Raw genomic sequence first — 17,176 nt, forward strand, 5'->3', positions numbered from 1 at the left:
CGTTATTAGGTGTTGTCAGTCCCCTGCCCTTCTGAATAGGTCAGCACTGCTATAATTTGAAGGGGCTTTGAAAGGATTAGGAATACTTAGGCTAATTATCATCAAAATAAAAATGCACAGGAAACTGAACAATAGTTACAGGATCGCAACTGAGGCCTAATATCAATTGCAGTATGTAATTATTTGACAGCCGTTATGATGACTGAGAGATGGTTTCAATTTTAAAATACTTCCAAAAGATTATGATGATGATGATAATATCTGCCATTTAAAAATCTATTCAGAATAGGTTCATTGTAATCTGCATGTTTTTGTATTGTATAGAAAGGCTTTTGTTGGAAGGATTTGTGCATTTCTGCAGGAATTTGGGACCAAGAGGGCAAAAAGGGCATGCTTAGGACTTTGTCCTCTCCACCCCTAAAGGCACCATAAAATACAGTAGAGTCTCACTTATCCAACATAAACGGGCCGGCAGAATGTTGGATAAGCGAATATGTTGGATAATAAGGAGGCATTAAGGAAAAGCCTATTAAACATCAAATTAGGTTATGATTTTACAAGTGAAGCACCAAAACATCATGTTAGACAACAAATTTGGCAGAAAAAGTAGTTCAATACGCAGTAATGCTATGTAGTAATTACTGTATTTATGAATTTAGCCCCAAAATATCACGATATATTGAAAACATTGACTACAAAAATGCGTTGGATAATCCAGAACGTTGGATAAGTGAGACTACTGTACATCATTGCACTTTCGCTTCAACTGCCCTCCCATCTTACCCCATTCTCCAATTAGCGGTCTTTCCATCTCGTTGTCATGTTTTAGATTGGTTTTTACTGGTATTGTATTGCATTTGTACTGATGATTGATTTTATTGTATTTTTAATTATTCAAAGGTGTAATTTTATTTGTTTTACTCTGTTTTATTGTCCTTGGCCTTTGCCCTGTTAGCCGCCCCAAGTCCCTTCGGGGAGATGGAGGCGGGATAGAAAAATAAAGTTGTTGCTGTTATTGTTGATATTATTACTAAGGTTACAAAATTGTCAGAATCTACTGAGTAGAAATTGGAGACTCGGTTAATGAGGTGCTTTCCTTTTTTGCACAGATACAGCCGATCTCCAGTTCAGAGCCACGAAGGACCGCTATGGAGGACAGCCTTTGTTCCATGACAAATTTCCCAATCTTTGGTCTGGGGCAAGGAGTACACACGGAGTGAAAAGTGGGAAGGTCTGCTTTGAGGCAAAGGTAAATAATTCTGATCACAATTCCTGGAACGTTTAGCTGTAAGGTGTTATTAGAAGTGCTGGTCTGAGGGTGAAGACTATCTTTTCTAGATCTGCTCTGAGACATATCTACAATGGCTGTTTGGCTCTTCTTTTCTTAGGTGACACAAAACCTCCCACTGAAGGAAGGTTCCACAGAGCCTCAACTGCTTCGCGTTGGGTGGTCTGTGGATTTCTCTTGTACGCAGCTAGGTAAATAAATCGCACTTCCTTCTGGGCTGATTTGCACTGTTGTTATGGTGATGCCATCCATGGGGATCCAGTGCCCTGTAACACAACTGTACGTGTTGCTGTCTTCTAGGTGAGGATGAGTATTCTTATGGCTACGACGGACGAGGGTTGAAGGCTGAAAATGGGCAGTTCGAAGAATTTGGCCAGGCTTTTGGAGAGAATGATGTGATAGGTTGCTTTGCCGTAAGTACAGTGCATGAAGCCATGAGGCCGTTCTTATTTCTTTATTTATTTATTTGCGACATTTATATCCTGCCCTTCTCACCCTGAAGGGAACTCAGGGCGGTTTACAAGTATATATACAGTAGAGTCTCACTTATCCAACACTCGCTTATCCAACATTCTGGATTATCCAACGCATTTTTGTAGTCAATGTTTTCAATACATCGTGATATTTTGGTGCTAAATTCATAAATACAGTAATTACTACATAACATTACTGCGTATTGAACTACTTTTTCTGTCCAATTTGATGTATAACATGATGTTTTGGTGCTTAATTTGTAAAATCATAACCTAATTTGATATTAAATAGGCTTCTCCTTAATCTCTCCTTATTATCCAACAAATTCGCTTATCCAATGTTCTAACAGCCTGTTTATGTTGGATAAGTGAGACTCTACTGTAATTCAAGCTCAATCTCTTTAGACACTATATCCAGAGGGTAACTTGCCTTAAATTGCCTTAATGCTCCCTTAATGCCTAATGTCTCTTAATATTCTTGAAATGTCTCAGAACTGATTGTGTCGCTACGTAGGGCAATCAAAAGCCAGCTTTTCCTTTCACTGCTTTGTCTCCTTGAAACTACTTGTGTATGTGATAAGAAATATAGCTCACCTCATGCTTGTATGTCCTGCGTTGCAGAACTTTGAAAGCAGCGATGTTGAACTCTCTTTCTCCAAAAACGGAGAGGACCTGGGTGTCGCCTTCTCCATCAGCAAGGAAGTGCTTGGAGACAGAGCTTTGCTGCCACACGTGCTGTGCATAAACTGTGTGGTGGAGCTGAATTTTGGCCAAAAAGAGGAGCCGTTCTTTCCCATTCCTGAGGACTACACCTTCATTCATGCCGTCCCTGTTGAGGACCGGGTGCGCACTCCACTGCCCCCCAAAACTACAGGAGAGTGCGAGGTAATACAAACATTCCTTCTTGGGATATCGTAGTACTGTTGTAAGGGAGAAAGCAGACTCAAACATTGACAAGGAAATAGAAAAAGTGTTAAGGATTTACAAATGGGCAGCACAAAGAATATATTTCTCAGCCCTAGATGTATAATAATAATAATAATAATAATAATAATAATATCTTGTTTGCTGTTTCATATTATGTCATTGTGTCAATAATAATAATAATAATTTATTTGACCAGTCATTTGACATTTGAAAATACCATATATATTGACCCGATTATAAGCTGAGGCATCTAATTATACCCCCAAAAAACTGGGACAACATTGACTCCAGTATAAACTGAGAGTGGTAAATTTAATAAATGTTTAATTAATAAACATTAATAAATGTTTAAAAACTAAATGAAAAAGAAATATACCATATATACTTGAGTATAAGCCGACCCGAATATAAGCCGAGGCACCTAATTTTACCACAAAAAAACTGGGAAAACATTGAGAGTGGTAAATTTCAGAAATAAAAATAGATACCAATAAAATTACATTAATTGAGGCATCCGTAGGTTACATTTTTTTGAATATTTACATCAAGCTCAAATTTAAGATAAGACTGTCCAACTCTGATCAAATCATTATTCTCATCTTCTTCAATGTAAATCTTCTTATGTATCCTTTTAATAATAATAGAGTAAAATAATACATGAAATAATAATAAATACAGGAAAATAATACATGTAATAATAGAGTAAAATAATAAATGCAATAATAATGAGATCAGAGTCAAATAATAAATGTATTAATAATAAAAATAGTAAAATAAATGTAATAGTAGCAACAATAATAGAGAAAAATAATAAATGTAATAATACAAATAATAATAGAGAAAAGTAATAAATGTACCATATATTCTCGAATATAAGCTGACCCAACTATAAGCCAACCAGGACCCTCATCCGAGTATAAGCTGTGGGGGGCTTTTTTCAGTCTTAAAAAGAGGGCTGAAAAACTAGGTTTATACTTGAGTATATACAGTACATATTATATTATTAGCATAGCACAATCTAAGCATTATATATTACTATATTGTACTATATGACTATACTGCAATATTATTAGTAATATTACATGTAATATCTAATATACAATTATAATGGTGTATTGTTATTATATTGTATTACATTATAATATTATCAATATTATATGTCTATACAATATGTTATATTATTAGTATAGCATAATTTTAGTATTATATATTATTATATTGTTATAATAACATAGCTGGTTTACTGATTGTTCCAGGTCCTGATTATGGTTGGGTTGCCAGGATGTGGGAAAACCCATTGGGCGCGTAAACACATCCAGGAGAATCCAGATAAGCGCTTCCTCATCTTGGGGACAGAAACAGTTATCCACCAAATGAAGGTAAAAAGCCAGAGATTGCTTTGAAATGAGCACAGGTATCGCCGGAGCCTATTAGACCTATTTTGTATGGCAAGTAATGATGTTTTGGTGCTTAATTTGTAACCTAATTTGATGTTTAATAGGCTTTTCCTTAATCCCTCCTTATTATCCCAGATATTCACTTATCCAAGCTTCTGCCGGCCCGTTTAGCTTGGATAAGTGAGACTACTGTATATACTACTGTATTGTACTATTACAGTATATTGTAATATTAGTAATATTAAATGTAATATAAATATACCATTATAATAGTTTATTATTATTATATTGTATTATATTATAATATTAATATTGTATGCATATACAATATATTATATTGTTAGTATAGCATAATATGATTATTATATACTATTATATTGTTATATTGACACAGGAGACATGGTGGAAAGATGTCAAAGAATGTTTCCTTTGTCAAAGAATGTTTCCTTCTTAATTTTTTAAATTTTAATTGAAACATCCATTTAAGTAACAAACTTTTGCCATACAAGTTTTATCTCGATACACATTATTCCAAAACTCGCGTTACCTTCTATGATGCTTAGATGTGTGTCTCCTAAACCTATATTTACCTGAAGTTATATTTTGCTCCTCCATTTACTCTTAAAGGTAATTTTCATCAGTTTCACGTTGTTGTCTTTTTCTTGTTAGACAAGGGGCCCTGAACCTGAAGAAACACCAGACAGAGCAGCTCGAGATCAGCTGTTTCAGCAAGCTGCCCGTTGTGTTAGCAAGCTCGCCCAGATTGCTCCCAGGACAAAGCGAAACTTCATTCTTGATCAGGTATTAATTTTTTAATTGGAAAAAAATAGAAATTTGTGGTTGAAGAAGTGAGAAATTTGCAATTGCAACCAAAAATCCTCGCCATCATGACTGTTAGCCATGACTAGGGATTTGCATGCACCGTATATACTCGAGTATAAGCCGGGTTTTTCGGCCCTTTTGTAGGGCTGAAAAAGCCCCCTGCACCCTCGGCTTATACTCGAGTATATAGGTAATTGGAGTTGGAGAGTCTTCTTATTAAAGTCTTATTGTGATCTTAAATTACAGTTTTAAGTAAATATTCAAAAACATTTAACCTCAATTAATGCCTCAATTAATGTAATTTTATTAGTATTTATACTATGTAAATAACATAACATGCTATGCTAATAATATAGTATTTGTATGAATATATATATATGTATATGTGTGTATATATCTATATATATAAAAGAGTGATGGCATCACGGCAATTCACAAAACAACAAAAGTACAGGCCTCCCAACCTCAAAATTTGACAACACAACCCATCATCCACGCCTCAAGGTTGATACAACAAAAAGAAAAAAATAAAGTCCTAATTAGAGGGAGAGGAATATTTTTTTATCCAATTGCTGCCAGTTTAGAGGGCTAATCTCTGCCCACTTGGTTGCCTAGCAACCAAGGGACAGCCAGGTTTCAGTTAGGGGACAGGCAGATTTAGGCCTCACTTAGACTTCTTCCACAGATTATCTAATTTGCACTGGATTATATGGCAGTGTAGACTCAAGGCCCTTCCACACAGCTATATAACCCATTTATAATCTTACATGATCTGCTTTGCACTGGATTATCTTGACTCCACACTGCCATATAATCCACTTCAGTGTGCATTTTATACAGCTGTGAAGAAGGAGCCTCATATAATCCAGTTCTAAGCAGATAATTTAAGATTATCAATATACAGTAGAGTCTCACTTATCCAACGTAAACAGGCCGGCAGGATAAGTGAATATGTTGGATAATAAGAAGGGATTCAGGAAAAGCCAATTAAACATCAAATTAGGTAATCGTTATACAAATTAAGCACCAAAACATCATATTATACAACAAATTTGACAGAAAAAGTAGTTCCATGCGCAGTAATGCTATGTAGTATTTACAGTAGAGTCTCACTTATCCAACACTCGCTTATCCAACGTTCTGGATTATCCAACACATTTTTGTAGTCAATGCTTTCAATATATATATATATATATATATTTTGGTGCTAAATTCATAAATACAGTAATTACTATATAGCATTACTGTGTACTGAACTACTTTTCTGACAAATTTGTTGCCTAACATGATGTTTTGGTGCTTAATTTGTAAAATCATAACTTAATTTGATGTTTAATAGGGTTATCCTTAATTCCTCATTATCCAACATATTCGCTTATCCAACGTTCTGCCGGCCCATTTATGTTGGATAAGTGAGACTCTACTGTATTTACAAATTTACCACTAAAATATCACAATGAATTTAAAACACTGACTACAAAAACATTGATTATGAAAAGGCAGACTGCGTTGGATAATCCAGAACATTGTATAAGCGAATGTTGGATAAGTGAGATTCTTCTTTAATATGAAATAATTACTGGGATAGAATAATGCAGAACAATATAATCTCTAAAACCAGGACAGTAAATAAACAGGGGAATTCCACACAGGAAACAATCGGGGCCAGCTAACACCTCCCAACAAAGTATTCCCATCATCAAAGTCTGGCAAGTCCTGTTTTCTCAGGGCCACAGACAGTAGAAGCACATAAAATATCGCAAACAACACCACTCTGAAAACAAGGGAATTCCAGACAGGAAACAATCAGGGCCAGCTAACAACTCCCAACAAAAAATTCACTCAGGGAGGAAACAGCCAGGCTTTAAAGCTGCAAGGCCATTACATCCTAATCATTTTTCCTAATTGCAGCATTCATACTTGCCTCCAACAAACAAAAAAAACCAATCAGAAATATTGTATATTCACAACCTTTAGGAAATAATATCCCCTGATGGCGCAGCGTGTTAAAGCGCTGAGCTGCTGAACTTCTGGACCGAAAGGCCACAGGTTTGAATTGGGGGAGCGGAGAGAGCCCCCACTGTTAGCCCCAGCTTCTGCCAACCCAGAAGTTCGAAAACATGCAAATGTGAGTGCATCAATAGGTACTGCTCTGGCGGGAAGGTAACGCCGCTCCATGCAGTCATCCCACATGACCTTGGAGGAGTCTACGGACAACGCCGGCTCTTCGGCTTAGAAATGGAGATGAGCACCAACCTCCAGAGTCAGACACGCCTGGACTTAATGTCAGGGGAAAACCATTACCCTTTACCTTAACTACCACCAATTCCTCAATACTTTATTTCCCATACCACCAGACTTCGCCACAGCAACGCGTGGCCGGGCACAGCTAGTGTGTATATATAATGTATATAATATACAATGTAATTTACAATAATAAATAATAATAAATATATTGCATATACATACAATATTGATAAAATATAATAATGCAATATAATACAAATAATAATACAACATAATAATATTAATTATATATTATTTATTACATGTAATATTATTGGTAATATTGCAGTATATTGGTGTGGTGCAATATGCTGGTATATAGTGCTATTGTTGTGCTGTGCTAGTGATATAATACACTATGTAAATATTACAGTAGAGTCTCACTTATCCAAGCTTCACTTATCCAAGGTTCTGTATTATCCAAGGCAGTCTGCTTTTTAGTAGTCTTTGTTTTTGTAGTAAATGTTGCAATGTGTTGGTGCTAAATTTGTAAATACAGTAATTACTACATAACTTGAATGTGTATTGATCTGCTTTTTCTGTCAATTTCTTGTAAAACATGTTTTGGTGCTTAATTTGTAAAATCATAATGTAATTTTATGTTTAATAGGCTTTTTTCTTAATCCCTCCTTATTATCCAAGATTTTTGCTTATCCAATGTTCTGCCGACCCATTTATTTTGGATAAGTGAGACTCTACTGTATTTGTAAGCCGCTCTGAGTCCCCTTCGGGGTGAGAAAGGTGGGAACTCAATCGACAGACCCAGTCCTTTTAAACTGAACACTCCCATCTGTATTTTAGAATGTGTTTTATGAATGTCCGATGTAAACTAATAATTTTTAACTGTTTTATAGTGCATTGTACAATTTTTATATATGTATTTTATTGTAAGCCGCCCTGAGTCCCCTGTTGGGTGAGAAAGGCAGGATATGAATATTGTCATAAATAAATAAATATAAATGTAGTAAATAAAGAAATAAATTTTTATTTTTGAAATTTACCCGTAGCTGTAGCATTTCCCACTCTTGAATTATACTCGAGTCAGTAAGTTTTCCCAGCTTTTTGCGCCAAAATTATTTGCCTCGGCTTGTATTTGGCTCGGCTTGTACTCGAGTATCTTCTATCTATATATATAAAAGAGTGATGGCATCACGGCGACCCACAAAACAACAAAACTACAGGCCCCCCAACCTCGAAATTTGACAACACAACCCATCATCCACGCCTCTAGGTTGATACAACAAAAAGAAAAGGAAAATAAAGTCCTAATTAGAGAGAGAGGAATAATTGCTTTTATCCAATTGCTGCCAGTTAGAAGGCTAAGCTCCTCCAACTTGGTCTCCTAGCAACCCAATAAAAAATAATAAAAAACACTAAAAAAATAATTTAAAACACTAAAAATTAATACAATAAAATAATAAAATATAATAAATAAAAAGATAACTTACAATAAAATTAATTAAAAAATACAAATAACGTCAAATAAAAATTACACAACAATTTTAAACCAATACCACCACCACTTTGCCACAGCAACGCGTGGCCAGGCACAGCTAGTATATGGTATATAATTCAAGGTACCAGGTTAGGAAAGGCTATCGTCCTGCATTTGCACTGCGCTTCTAAATTGTTTCGTTGCAACACGGTGCTTTTAAGGTCTGTTAAATCCATTTCTTTCTACATTTCAGTGTAACGTGTATAACTCTGGTCAGCGGCGGAAGCTGCATCCCTTCAAGGGGTTCATCCGCAAGGTGATTGTGGTCGTCCCCAGTGAAGAGAACTGGGAGGAGAGGTTGGAGCAGCGGGAGGAAGCCGAAGGGGAAGACGTTCCTGACTCGGTGATGCTGGAAATGAAAGGTGGGCTCTGCAAAAGGCTTGAGAAAACATGAGACAAAAATGGCGGTGGGTGGGTGATGGTATGGCTCACAATTTCCTTTTTTATGAACTGAAGAGCAATGGCAATTTCTAATACCCTTCACTCTCTTGCTCCTGTTTCCATCTGATTTCAGCCAACTTCTCTCTTCCGGATAAATGTGATTACGTAGACGAAGTTCTGTACCAAGAACTCCCCAAGGAAGAAGCTCAAGCTCTTGTCACAAAATATAAGGAGGAGGCCAGGAAATTACTTCCTCCCTCGGAGAAGCGGACACACCGGCGCAACAATCGCAACAAACGCAACCGCCAGAATCGCAACCGAGGCCAGGGATATGGTAAGGGGCCCCAGGCCGCTCTGTATATTCATATAAATCTCTTGCTGAGGGTGCCTGCGGATCTCCCCAAGGAAAATGGGGATCTTCCTAGAGCAGCGTGTGCATTCCTCTTGCCCAGATGGCTGTCGTATTCTTTTTTTCTTTAAAAAAAAATCTTTTTATTGAGCTTTTAATCTTATAAGATAGCATGAGTTAACATCGAAAGAGTGAGAACATTTTGTTTTTATAGAAGGTAGGAAAATAAAGAAAAAGTGAGAGAGAAGGGCAAAGAAATAAAACATGGAAAAAGAATATATATATATATATATATATATATATATATATATATATATATATACATACACACACACACACACACACACACACACACACACAGTAGAGTCTCACTTATCCAACGTTCTGGATTATCCAACGCATTTTTGTAGTCAATGTTTTCAGTGCATTGTGTTATTTTGGTGCTAAATTCATAAATACAGTAATTACTACATAGCATTAATATGTAATGAACTACTTTTTCTGTCAAATTTGTGGTATAACATGATGTTTTGGTGCTTAATTTGTAAAATAATAACCTCTTTTGATGTTTAATAGGCTTTTTCTTAATATCTCATTATCCAACATATTCGCTTATCCAATGTTCTGCCGGCCCTTTTATGTTGGATAAGTGAGACTCTACTGTATATATACCCATTTCCAACCTTAAGAGTGCTTGATTTTAAAAAAATCTATCTACAAAAAGGGAAAAAAGGTTTAAGGATTTATTGACTTCCTTCTTACTTTGATAGTCCTATAGTCCATTTCCAGTCCGTACTTTCTTGTTTTGATTCTACTTCCCCTCTGTCTTCTTCTTATTCTTAAGATTGTATACTTTCAGCAAATGAAGTCTATCTTCATTTGTTTCAAGTCTTTTACAAGGTCCCAATTAGTTTCTTTCTTAGGTAATCCATGGTTAGGCGTCAACCAGTATGGGTTTATTTATTAATTATTTATTTACTACATTTATATCCCGCCCTTCTCACCAAAATTAATTATAACATAGTAATTATATGTTATATATTACATGTAATATTACTAATAATATTACAGTATAGTGGTCTAGTACAATATAGTAATATATAATGCTAATATTGTGCTATGCTAATAATATATTGTACTAGCTTTGCCCAGCCACGCGTTGCTGTGGCTTATGCTTTCAGAGTGTTGCTCTTTCTTTACTGTCCTGATTTTAGAGATTATATTGTTCTGTATTATTATTAATCACTTTGAATGCGATTTTCTGCTTCTTGGCAGAATGGGGTTGGACTGGATGGCCCATGAGGTCTCTTCCAACTCTACTATTCTATGATTCTATGATTCTATATCACAGTAATTATTACATATTTATAATCTTATATTATCTGCTTAGAACTGGATGATATGAGGCCCCTTCTTCACAGCTGTATAAAATGCACACTGAGGTGGATTATATGGCAGTGTGGAGTCCAGATAATCCAGTTCAAAGCAGATAATATAAGATTATAAATGGGTAATATAGCTGTGTGGAAGGGCCTTGAGTCTACACTGCCATATAATCCAGTGCAAATTAGATAATCTGTGGAAGAGGCCGAGGCCTAAGTCTGCCTGTCCCCTGGGCTGAGTTGGTTGCTAGGAGACCAAGTGGGCAGAGCTTAGTCTTCTAACTGGCAGCAATTGGATAAAAACAATTATTCCTTTCCCTCTAATTAGGACTTTATTTTTCTTTTCTTTTTGTTGTATCAACCTAGAGGCGTGGATGATGGGTTGTGTCGTCAAATTTCGAGGTTGGGGGGCCTGTTGTTTTGTTGGTCGCTGTGATGCCATCACTCATTTATATATATAGATAGATGTGTACATATAACTTGTAAGCCGCTTTGAATTCTCTTCGAGGTGAGAGAAAGCAGGGTATAAATGTAGTAAATAAATAAAAATAATAATCTCTCATGACTCTAGTTTGAGAATGAACCATCTTGGATTTTAGCCTTGATGTGTAGTAATTTTCTCGGCTCCACTATCTGGCATTTTTCTCTTTCCTCTTAACCCCCCCCCCCCTCCAAAAGTGTAATATTCACTCTACTGTATGCTGTTCTGCTGCTTAGCCTGTGTTGCTTCTCTTACCCTCACTCCAGAGCCCTTCTCCAGCGCAGGCCGATTTATTAGCCGTCACTTTGCAATCTTGATTCTCACTGAGAGCATTTTTTTCCTCTTTTTAGCAGCTCAGCCCAGGCATCCAAGTATGCAGCACCCGCCCGGGATGCTGTGTGAGTAGCACAATGCTCTATGGGAAGGTGGGGCGGAGCATGGGGGAGGTGGGATCATTGCTATGGGGTGGGATGGAAGAAGGGCTTGTGTTTGAAAATGAACAAATGGTTGAGTCTGAAGTGCCATTATGTCACTCCTGGCCTCCGGCCACGTTTTTATTGTGTGATGGTGTGTTTTTATAATTATGTATTAACTTGTTGTCATTGGATTGTATTTTCTATTGTTGTATTTTTGTATATTATTGGGCTTGGTCCCCATTTGAGCCGCCCCGAGTCCCCTCGAGGGGATGAGGCGGGATACAAGAATAAAGTCATTATTATTATTATTATTATTATTATTATTATTATTATTACTAGCTGTGCCCAGCCACGCGTTGCTGTGGCAAACTGGTGGTGGTATTGGTTAAAAATTGTTGTGTAATTTTTATTTGACGTTATTTGTATTTTTTACAATTTTATTGTAAGTTATCTTTTTATTTATTATATTTTATTATTTTCTTGTATTATTTTTAGTTATTTTCTGTTATTATAGTATTTTATTGTATTAATTTTTTAGCGTTTTTAATTATTTTTTAGCGTTTTTTATTATTTTTTATTGGGTTGCTAGGAGACCCAAGTTGGAGGAGCTTAGCCTTCTAACTGGCAGAATTTGATAAAAGCAATTATTCCTCTCTCTCTAATTAGGACTTTATTTTTCTTTTCTTTTTGTTGTATCAACCTAGAGGCGTGGATGATTTATTATTACAATATTTATATCCCACCCTTCTCACCCAACAGGGGACTCAGGGCGGGTTGTGTCGTCAAATTTCAAGGTTGGGGGGGCTGTAGTTTTGTTGTTTTGTGGGTCGCCATGATGCCATCACTCTTTTATATATATAAATTTGAAACACAACAAGATGAGTCCACAGCAGACACTCTGCTGACTGTTGTATTGGATCACACGTCGGACACTTCCCAAGTTTTTTTTATTATTATTTATTATTATTAGTGTCTAGGACCAAGTGTCTAGGATTATTATTATTATTATTGAGTTGGACAAGCTCGGCATCGGTTTGTCCACATTGTCTCTTGTCTGTGGGTTTTTTTACCCGAGTCCCCTCGGGGAGGGGAGGCGGGATACAAGAATGAAGTCATTATTAATATTATTATTATTATTATTATTATTATTATTATTATTATTATTATTGAGTTGGACACGCTTGGCATTGGTTTGTCCACATCGTCCCTTTTCTATGGCGGAGTTTTTACCCAAGTCCCCTCAGGGAGGTGGGGCGGGATACAAGAATAAAGTCATTATTATTATTATTATTATTATTATTATTATTATTATTATTGAGTTGGACACGCTTGGCATCAGTTTGTCCACATCATCCCTTGTCCGTGGGGGAATTTTTACCCGAGTCCCCTCGGGGAGGTGGGGCGGGATACTAGAATAAAGTCATTATTATTATTATTATTATTATTATTATTATTATTATTATTGAGTTGGACACGCTTGGTATCGGTTTGTCCACATCGTCCCTTGTCCTTGGAGTTTTTACCCGAGTCCCCTCGGGGAGGTGGGGCGGGATACAAGAATAAAGTCGTTATTATTATTATTATTATTATTATTATTATTATTATTATTATTGAGTTGGACACGGTTGGCATCGGTTTGTCCACATCGTCCCTTGTCCGTGGGGGAGTTTTTACCCAAGTCCCCTCGGGGAAGTGAGGCAGGATACAAGAATAAAGTTATTATTGTTATTATTATTATTGAGTTGGACACGGTTGGCATTGCTTTGTCCACATCGTCCCTTGTCCGTGGGGGAGTTTTTATCTGAGTCCCCTTGGGGAGGTGGGGCGGGATACAAGAATGAAGTCATTATTATTATTATTATTATTATTATTATTATTATTATTATTATTATTATTATTATTGAGTTGGACATGCTTGGCATCGGTTTGTCCACATCGTCCCTTGTCCGTGGGGGAGTTTTTACCCCCATCTCACCCTCAATGGAAAGGCATATGTGGAGCTGAGGATCTGTTATTGACCCTAAAATGTTTTGTAAATGGCAAAGGCTCTCTTATATTTTTGGGAATTTGTTTTTAGACAAGAGATTGCAGCTCAGTGTTTTCCTCCATAGTGTTGCCTAGTTTCCTCCATGCTTTAAAGATCTGCTGCTGCTCCTCAAGCAAGTGGTCACTTAACCTCTTGGCTGCAACAGAAGTTCTTCACCTTAGGTTAGACTACCATTTGACCCTCTCTTTTCTGTGTTTTCGTCAGTTGGTGGACAACGTCGAGGGTACAATCATCGGGCCTATGGGCAGGGCCAGCAGCAGCAACAGCAGCCACAGCAGCAGCAGTACTGGGGCCAACCTGGCAACAGAGGTGTAAGTATCTCCCTTGGCTTCACATTTCTCAAGTTTGATGTGTTTTACTTGGTTTATTTTATTATTTAGAGAATTTTTTCTCCACTCTTTCAGCTACAAAGGCACTCAGAGGGGCTTACAAATTTTTAATTTGCCATCAGCCTTGCAATGTACAAAAGACCAATAAGACAATTATTTATTTTTTATAATATCTTTGTTAGAGATTTTATGTTTAAAAAATAAAAGAAAAAGAAATATACTGTATATACTCGAGTATAAGCCGACCCGAATATAATCCGAGGCCCCTAATTTTACCACAAAAAAAACTGGGAACACATTGACTCCAGTATAAGCCGATGGTGGTAAATTTCAGAAATAAAAATAGATACCAATAAAATTACATTAATTGAGACATCAGTAGGTTAAATGTTTTTGAATATTTACATGTTTTTATTGTGGTTTTTATTGTTTTTATTATTTTAAAGCTAAGTGTATTGTTTTAATCTATTTCTGTAAACCGCTCTGAGCCAAACTGGGAGTAGCGGTATACAAGTCAAATAAATAAATAAATAAATAAAGCTCAAATTGAAGATAAGACTGTCCAACTCTGTTAAAATCATTATTCTCATCTTCAATGTAAATGTGCTTATGTATCCTTTTAATAATAATAGAGTAAAATAATACATGTCATAATAATAACAATAAATACAGGAAAATAATACAGTAGAGTCTCACTTATCCAAGCTAAACGGGCTGGCAGAAGCTTGGATAAGCGAATATCTTGGATAATAAGGAGGGATTAAGGAAAAGCCTATTAAACATCAAATTAGGTTATGATTTTACAAATTAAGCACTAAAACATCATGTTATACAACAAATTTGACAGAAAAAGTAGTTCAATACGCAGTAATGTTATGTTGTAATTACTGTATTTACAAATTTAGCACCAAAATATCATGATATATTGAAAACATTGACTACAAAAATGGCTTGGATAATCCAGAAGCTTGGATAAGCAAGGCTTGGATAAGTGAGACTCCACTGTACATGTCATAATAAATAGAGTAAAATAATAAATGTAGTAATAATAAGATCAAAGTGAAATAATAAATGTATTAACAATAATAGAGAAAAATCATAAATGTAATAATGCCAATAATAATAGAGAAAAATAATAAATGTAATAATACCAATAATAATCAAGAAAAATAATAAATGTACCATATATTCTCGAGAATAAGCTGACCCAAACGTAAGCCAACCAGGACACTCACCCGAGTATAAGCTGAGGGGGGCTTTTTCAGTCTTAAAAAGGGCTGAAAAACTAGGCTTATACTCGAGTATATACAGTACATAAGGTCAATAATACATTTATTTATTTATTTGCGACATTTATATCCTGCCTTTCTCTCACCCCAAAGGGAACTCAGGGCAGCTTACAAGCAGGGTAATGTCAGGCTGTGTTTCCTGCCCCTGATGAATCTAATATTTAATTTTAATCTGCAGGGTTATCGCAATTTCTATGACCGATACAGAGGGGGGGACTACAATCGGTTCTATGGACGTGATTTTGAGTACAACAGATACAGAGACTATTACAGGGACTACAATCGAGAGGTAAGTATCTGGGAATTGTGGCTTTTTAAGACAACAAGCCAATTTTAAAAATACAGTAGAGTCTCACTTATCCAACATAAACGGGCCGGCAGAACGTTGGATAAGCGAAAATGTTTGATAATGAGGAGGGATTAAGGTGGCGAAGTGTGTTAAAGCACTGAGCTGCTGAACTTGCAGACCGAAAGGTTGCTAGTTCAAATCCCGGGAGCGGAGTGAGCGCCCGCTGTTAGCTCCAGCTTCTGCCAACCTAGCAGTTCGAAAAAATGTCAGTATGAGTTTAATAGGCTCATAGTTTAACTGCATGGAGCACCGTTACCTTCCCGCCGGAGCGGTACCTATTGATCTACTCACATTGGCATGTTTTCGAACTGCTAGGTTGGCAGGAGCTGGAGTTAACAGCAGGCGCTCCGGCCGCTCCCGGGGTTTGAACCTGGGACCTTTCGATCTGCAAGTTTAGCAACTCAGCGCTTTAACACACTTCGCCACTGGGACTTCTTGACTATAAATAAAGATAAAACGGCACTCCATGCAGTCATGCCGGCCACATGACCTTGGAGGTGTCTACGGAGAATGCCAGTTCTTCGGCTTAGAAATGGAGATGAGCACCAACACCCAGAGTCAGTCACGACTGGACTTAACGTCAGGGGAAACCATTACCTTTACCTAAAAATAAAATTGCATAAAATGAACTTACAGTAGCAACATTGTCAGAAATTAAATCCATAAAAAGTTCAGTCCTTGCTGCCTAGATCAGGGATCCTCAAACTTTTAAAGCAAAGGGCCGGTCCACAATCCTTGAGACTGTGGAGGGGCCGAATTATCATTTGGAAAAAAAACCGGACAAATTCCTATGCACACTGCACATGTCTTATTTGTAGTGAAAAACAACAACAATGAAAGAACAATACAATATTTAAAAATGAAAACAATTGTAACCAGCATAAACCTATCAGGATTTCAATGGGAAGTGTGGGCCTGCTTCTGGCCAATGAGATAGTCAAGTGAATTAGGATTGTTGTTGTTGTGTGCCTTCAAGTCATTTCAGACTTTGCGCGAGCCTAAGTCTAAAATTATTTAATTATTCATTTACTGCATTTATTTATTACATTTATATCCTGCTCTTCTCACCCTGAAGGGGACTCAGAGCAGCTGTATACATACAATATGTATTATATTATTAGCACAATATTAACATTATATATTACTATATTGAACGATACCACTATACTGTAATATTATATGTAATATATAACATACTAGCTGTGCCCGGCCACGCGTTGCTGTGGCAAAGTATGGTGGTATGGGAAATAAAGTATTGAGGAATTGGTGGTAGTTAAGGTAAAGGGTAAAAGTTTTCCCCTGACATTTATTTATTTATTTATTTATTTATTTCCAGCATTTATACCCCGCCCTTCTCGCCCGGGGGGACTCAGGGCGGTTTACAACAGTTGGCAACATTTAATGCCAAAAACATAATAATAAAACAAAAACAGTATATATAATCAATTAAAACTATAAAAATACA

General features: G+C 36.4%; 1 protein-coding gene across 3 annotated transcripts in view; it reads left to right on the forward strand.

The window, feature by feature from the left end:
• hnrnpul2 (heterogeneous nuclear ribonucleoprotein U like 2) overlaps positions 1-17,176 on the forward strand; it is a 28,621-nt gene that overhangs the window by 7,953 nt on the left and 3,492 nt on the right. Inside the window, exons 4-14 of one of the 3 annotated variants that reach the window (XM_008123502.3) lie at positions 1,110-1,249; positions 1,389-1,479; positions 1,589-1,701; positions 2,383-2,646; positions 3,945-4,067; positions 4,755-4,886; positions 8,882-9,050; positions 9,203-9,403; positions 11,635-11,679; positions 13,949-14,055; positions 15,541-15,651. In XM_008123502.3, coding sequence (XP_008121709.2) covers positions 1,110-1,249; positions 1,389-1,479; positions 1,589-1,701; positions 2,383-2,646; positions 3,945-4,067; positions 4,755-4,886; positions 8,882-9,050; positions 9,203-9,403; positions 11,635-11,679; positions 13,949-14,055; positions 15,541-15,651 — 1,496 coding nt within the window. Of the gene's footprint in view, positions 1-1,109; positions 1,250-1,388; positions 1,480-1,588; positions 1,702-2,382; positions 2,647-3,944; positions 4,068-4,754; positions 4,887-8,881; positions 9,051-9,202; positions 9,404-11,631; positions 11,680-13,948; positions 14,056-15,540; positions 15,652-17,176 lie in introns of all 3 variants that reach the window. The other 2 variants (XM_008123501.3, XM_003229431.4) reach the window with 2 other exon arrangements.

The sequence above is a fragment of the Anolis carolinensis genome, unplaced genomic scaffold, assembly GCF_035594765.1.
Source record: "Anolis carolinensis isolate JA03-04 unplaced genomic scaffold, rAnoCar3.1.pri scaffold_14, whole genome shotgun sequence".
NCBI classification, from domain to species: Eukaryota; Metazoa; Chordata; class Lepidosauria; order Squamata; family Dactyloidae; genus Anolis; species Anolis carolinensis.